Source organism: Macrobrachium rosenbergii, chromosome 51, assembly GCF_040412425.1.
Source record: "Macrobrachium rosenbergii isolate ZJJX-2024 chromosome 51, ASM4041242v1, whole genome shotgun sequence".
NCBI lineage: Eukaryota > Metazoa > Arthropoda > Malacostraca > Decapoda > Palaemonidae > Macrobrachium > Macrobrachium rosenbergii.
The window spans coordinates 72,757,637-72,763,919 of record NC_089791.1 but is presented as its reverse complement, the minus strand read 5'-3'; the positions used below and the strand labels follow the sequence as shown (position 1 = coordinate 72,763,919).

General features: G+C 37.9%; 1 protein-coding gene across 1 annotated transcript; it reads right to left on the bottom strand.

Moving 5' to 3' along the window:
- Nucleotides 1–525: 525 nt before the first annotated feature.
- On the bottom strand, nucleotides 526–2,211 carry LOC136833107 (uncharacterized). Its single transcript, XM_067094753.1, has 3 exons — nucleotides 2,064–2,211; nucleotides 1,662–1,698; nucleotides 526–934 (listed from the first exon to the last, which is right to left on the bottom strand). The coding sequence occupies exons 1-3, from the start codon at nucleotides 2,209–2,211 to the stop codon at nucleotides 526–528; spliced, it is 594 nt and encodes a 197-aa protein (XP_066950854.1).
- Nucleotides 2,212–6,283: the final 4,072 nt, after the last annotated feature.

The following is a 6,283-nucleotide window of genomic DNA, read 5'->3' as shown; positions in this document are numbered from 1 at the left end:
TCTCACAGTCTAGGAATTCCACCTTATCGACGCTGAAGGTGCACTTGTCGAACCTGATGATGAGGCCACTCTCCTGCAGGCGCTGCAGGACCTTCCGGATGTGCCGTAAGTGTTCCCTGTGGGATCTGGAAAAAATGAGGATATCATCAATGTAGCGGACGCAAAAGTTCAGGTCCCCCAGGATGCTGTCCATCAGTCTCTGAAAGGTCACCCCTGCGTTCCTCAGGCTGAAGGTGGAGAAGGTGAAGACGTAGGACCCAAAAGGTGTGATGATGGCGGTTTTGGGGATGTCCTCTGGAGCTACTGGTACCTGAAAATATGATTTCAAGAGATCTAACTTTGAGAATATTTTGGTCCCGTGGAAGGAGGCCATTAGGTCCTGCATGCTTGGTAGAGGGTAGTGGTCGGGTTCTGTAGCGAGGTTGAGCCGCCTGTAGTCGCCGCAGGGTCTCCAGGTGCCGCCCACTTTCTGTACCATGTGAAGGGGGGAGACCCATGGGCTAGGAGCCTTCTTGCATATGCCCATCATTCCATCTCGGCAAAGGCCTCCTTGGCCTCTTGAAGGTGCTGTGAGGGAAGCCTCCAGAACTTTGCATGCGTCGGGGGGCCCCTTGTCTTGATGTGATGATATATCTCGTGTTTGGCAGGGGCCCCGGGCACCTGACAAAACTCTGGTTTGAACACCTCTGAGAATTCCTTCAGGAGGGAGCCGTACTGGTGGGGAGCGACGGAACAGATTGTGGGCTCACTGGGGCCCAGCAACAAGGGCAGGGACTGGCAGGACTTGGTGTCTAGCAGGGGCTTGCAGCCGACGTTGACTGCCAGTCCGAAGTGGGCGAGGAAGTCCGCACCCAGGAGCGGGGTCCTAACATCTGCAACGATGAAGTTCCACTTGTACCTCCGGCCAAGGATGGAGAACAACAAGAGCCTGGTGCTGTAGGAGAGGAGGGGGACCTGTTGGTGGCCGTCAGGGAGGCAGCCAGATTAGAACACTAGGTTGTAAACACGTGGATCGTATGATGCCATATACTATGATGCCATATAGTTAGAAAACCTTAAGTTTTTATTTTCTGGTTTTTCATATTTTTGTTCTTTTCTACATTTTTGTTTTAGATATAACAAAATTAGCATGTTAGTGACCTCCCAAGTGAGGACTAATTTCTGGAAAAGAAGATATAGTTAATCAGTAATTTCATAAATGGCATTTTTCTTGTTAAGTGCTCGGTACAGAGCGTTCTTCATCTCATAAGTAAATGAACGCAGCCGATTTAGACTACAGTGACTGGTATTATTTTAAAAAATTGAATTGAAATTCAAGATGATTACAATATCAGTCCATTCATGAAAAATGATAATCACAGATTAATGGATGTTGAGGGGGAACATATATCAAGAGGAAAAAATAGAATATTAGTGTTTTATGAAGCAAAAATTACTAGGGAAAATCCATCGTAAGATATATTTTCCAAATACTTTGGGAAATTCTAAGCGCTCCTGTGTGTAAAGTATTAAAAGTATGCCAACAACAACTGGATACAAAGATAGAAAAAGTATTATTCTTCTTATTGATGCCATTATCGAGAATCTTATCAAACTAGAATGTAGACACTATTGGACTTTTTAAAAACTTTCACAGTAAATCGAGTAGACTTCCCACATACCAGCTAGTACCTGGAGTAGCAGCTACTCTCGTCTCGGCTGAGGAAGAGTGGAAAGTGTTGAAGTAGCTTAACCAGACCACTGAGCTGACTTTCAGCTCTCACAGGGCTGGCCCGAAGGATTAGATTAAAATACCAGGTCTAGGTCAGAGGCCAAACACTGGGACCCAATAGATCATTCAGTAAGATGATGAATTAAAATGAAATTAAAAACTGCACATAGGCACATGCTCTCATACTGGAACACATACATACAATAAATACATTTATTCATGCTGCCTTACGTACACACTAAAGAGATATATTAACATTCAGAACATATTTAATTTTTTTTTCAAATAAAACATATGCTGTTTTCGTGCTGTTATTATTTACTTATTTTTTATATTTTATTAATTAAATTACAGTTCCTCATGAACGTCAAAATAGGAACGACTGAAAATGTAAAAGGTTCTGACAAAATTTCTTTCATTGATTGATTTCCAAAAGTGAACAGTTGCTGTTGGTCATACTTTGGACACTCGCATAATACATTCCTGACAGTTATCATCATCCTGCACTCTGAGCACTCGGGAGCCGGGCCACGTGGGTTGCTCATTAAGTGTCCATGTGTCAGAAGAGTATGGCCTATTCTGAGACGTGTTAAAATTACTATTAGGTTTTGTTTGTTTCAATTTATTACTTTCAGGGTCTTCATCCCATATATATTGCCATTTATTTATAACACCCATTTTTATGTGTGTTATATAATCAGTAACAGGGATATTCACATTTGATCTTGTCATGTAGATTGCTTCTTTGGCTGCTTTGTCTGCATCTTCATTTCCTTTGATCCCTACATGGGCAGGGATCCAACATATTTCTACATTTTTCCATTATTATATAAGTTATGGAGAAATAATTTAATTATACTGTATTATTTTTTTATTTGTAATTCTACATAGCGTTTCTCGAGTCACTAAAAGTCACAAAATTATTGAATGACCTTTCTTTAATTATTTTTATAGCTGATACAATTCCACACAACTCTGCTGTGAATACTGAAGCATTATTAGGAAGAGAGAACTGATAAGTCCTGTCCCGGGACACTGCAGCATATCCCACTCCGTGTTTTGATTTAGAGCCATCAGTATATATTGCGTAATGTGGACCTTTTCGGCTTACATACTCTATTGTATGTTGTCTAGGGTGTTCTGGTGTATATGAGTAACTTTTTGATAAATACTTGGTGTGTACAAATTCTCATTTTATTCATTGTCCAGGGAGGATGTGACTTTACTATTAAAGGCACTTGTATATCTATATTCAGCGACTCAAACAGTCTCCTAGCTCTAATCAGGAAAGGTGATGGATGATTATTTATAAATAGATCTCTTAATTCAAATACTTTTTTTGTGGAGAATCATTTATCTGAATTCTTAAAGCACTTTTCATTGTTACTAGCTCTCTATGGAGAGACAGTGGCAGTTCACCACATTCAACTTGTCAAGATGATTTTGGTGATGATCTAAAGGCTCCTGAGCATATTCTAAGGCCTTCATTGTGAACAGGGTCTAACATCTTCAGTGCTGCGTCCGATGCTGAGCCACATACTACACTTCCATAATCAATGATGGACAGAACTGCTGCTTTATACAGTACAGCAAGGGTGTCAAGAGTAAAAAGAGGGACTTGCCAGTTTCCCAAAATCACGGTAGTTAGAAGACTGGTGACCAAGCAGCGATGTTACTGTCGTCTGGAAGTTCCAGAACAACTGGAATTCATCCACATCTACCTTGAGGATACACCCCTCACATATTGGAGCTCCTGGACATAATTTTCCATACTTTGTATTTGTTTTTAATATCATTGCCGTTTGGTCATCAGCCCGAACATAAATAAACTGGAAACTGTAAATTGTGTTTGACAATTCAAGACCTGACACATGGTGGCAGTGCATTTCATCTTTCTCACGTCTTTGCTGAAGTGACCAGTGGCTGAAATGTTTTGATGACCGTATTTTATCCAACCAAGGTGGCTGAAAACGAGAAGTTTGTTGATGACATGAACATTAGTGAATTATCGGCTTCATTATCGAAACTTGGTTTCAAAACGGTGAAAGGTAAAAAAAAGTAATCTTCGTAGTAAATCAGCTTCATTATTATTATTAAAAAGTTTAACCAGACCACCGAGCTGACCATCAGCTCTCATAGGGCTGGCCCAAAGGATTATAATGAAATGACAAGTCTAGGCTAGAAGCCTAGCACTGGGACCAAATAGGTCACTCATTAATGATGAATGAATGAAATTGAAAATGAAATTAAGACCTGTTATAAGGTGTACGCTTTCATACTGGAACACACTCACACAATAAATACATTTATATTCATGTTTCCATTTATACTCACTAAAAAGGTATATTGAAATTCAAAATAAATTAAGTGAAATCATAAAATTTACTTGTTTAAAAATTCGTTATACTGATTGATTGATTTTTTTATATTTTATCAATTAACTCACAACTTCTCATGAACATCAAAATGGGTATTACTGAAAATGTTGAAGATTCCGACAAAATTTCTTTTATTGGTCTATTTCCAAAACTTGATAATCGTTGCAGGTTATATTTTGGACATTCACACAGTACATGCTTAACTGTTATCAACACATTGCAATCTGGGCATTTAGGAGGAGGGCCACATGGAATGTTCATTAAGTGTCCATGTGTCAGACAAGTATGGCCTATTCGAAGACGCGTCAGAATTACTTGTGTGTGTCTCTCTCTCTGATATGATGAACTCCATTTTCCGACACTGGATTTTATGTTTTAATTTATTATTTTCAGGTTCTTTGTTCCATATATTTTGCCATTTACTTACAATGACTGTTTTTATATATCTTGTATAGTCACTAATAGGGATGTCTACATTTGCTCTTGTCATGTGGACCGCTTCTTTAGCTGCTTTATCAGCCTCTTCATTCCCCTTAATCCCTACATGGGCAGGGATCCAACATATTTCAATATTTTTTCCATTACCATACAATTTATGGAGTGAAAACTTTATATGTTGTGCAATATTATTTTTTTTATTATAAGCTTTGAATGCCTCTATAGCGCTTCTGGGGTCGCTATAAATCACAAAATTATTACATGAGGCTTCTCTAATTATTTTTGTGGCTGATACTATTGCACATAACTCAGCTGTAAATATTGAGGCGTTATCGGGTAGAGAGAACTGATACGTTTTGTCTTGGGATACTGCAGCATATCCCATTCCGTATTGTGACTTAGATCCGTAGGTGTATATTGCATAATGTGGACCTTTTCGGATTATATGTTCTACTGAATGTTGTCTATGGTATTCTGGAGTATATGATTGAATTTTTGATAAATATTTCAAGTGTGTAAAAATTCTCATTTTATTCATTGTCCAAGGAGGAGGTAATTTTAATATTAAAGGAAATTGTATATTTATATTTAGCAACTCAAACAATCTCCTAGCTCTAATTGGGAAAGGAGGTGGATGATTATTTATAAACACATCTCTTAATCCAAATAATTTTTTGGTTGGAGAATCATTTGTCTGAATTCTCAGGGCACTCTTCATTGTTACTAGCTCTCTATGGAGAGAGAGGTAGGTCACCACATTCAACTTGTAAAGATGTTGGTGATGATCGAAAAGCTCCTGAACATATTCTAAGACCTTCATTATGAACTGGGTCTACCGTTTTCAGCATTGCGTCTGATGCCAAGCCATATATTTAGCTTTCATAATCAACAACAGACAGCACTGTTGCTTTATATAGTAAAGTAAGGGTATGTCTATCAGCTCCCCAAGTAGTGTTCGATAGTTTTTTTAATTAGGTTTAATGCTCTTTTGCATTTTGATTTCGTGTATGTTATGTGGGCTTTCCAGTTCAAGTGAGTATCAAATACTCAACCCAAAAATTTTGCTCTTTGGCTAATTGGTATGGAATGATTTCTGATTTTTAAATCTATTTCTTCACCTCTTTTCCACTTTTTATTTTTATAAAACATTACTGCTTGAGTCTTTTGCATAGAAATTTTGAAGCCTACAGATGAGGCCCATTCATCTATTTTTACTATAGTTTTATTAATGATACGCTCTGCATGTTTTATGCGAGATGCTGAATAATATGTGGCAAAATCATCCATGTACAAGTTACTTTTAATTCCAATAGGTAGATTATTACTAATACCATTTATTGCTAGAGTAAACAGTGTGCCACTAAGGACGCTTCCTTGTGGAACACCATTTTCAAGTGGAAATGTACTTGACAATACATCATCAATTCTCACTTGAAAAGTGCGATATGTCAGAAAGTTTTGGATAAAGCTAGGTAAATGTCCACGGATGTTATTTTTATGTAACGTTTTTAATATTGCATACCTCCATGTAGTATCATATGCCTTTTCAATGTGAAATAACACTGCTATAGTCATTTCTTTTCGTCCAAATCCTCTTCGTATGTCATCTTCAAAGTTAGATAGAGAATCCAGTGTCGATCTGTTACATTGTGACCCAAATTGAGTGAGAGTCAAAATTTTGTTTTCTCGAATGTGCCATGTTAGTCAAGCATTTACCATTTTTTTCTAGTAATTTCCATAGACAACTAGTTAAAGA

Bases quoted from the DNA above. Each gene is read 5' to 3' on its own strand.
- LOC136833107 (XM_067094753.1), bottom strand. From the start codon at position 2,211: ATGATGATAACTGTCAGGAATGTATTATGCGAGTGTCCAAAGTATGAC. The intron at 1,699-2,063 runs GTAATTTAATTA...ACTCTTCCTCAG, and splicing joins TTTGACGTTCATGAGGAACT to CCGAGACGAGAGTAGCTGCT. The intron at 935-1,661 runs GTATGTGGGAAG...CCTCTCCTACAG, and splicing joins GCTACTCCAGGTACTAGCTG to CACCAGGCTCTTGTTGTTCT.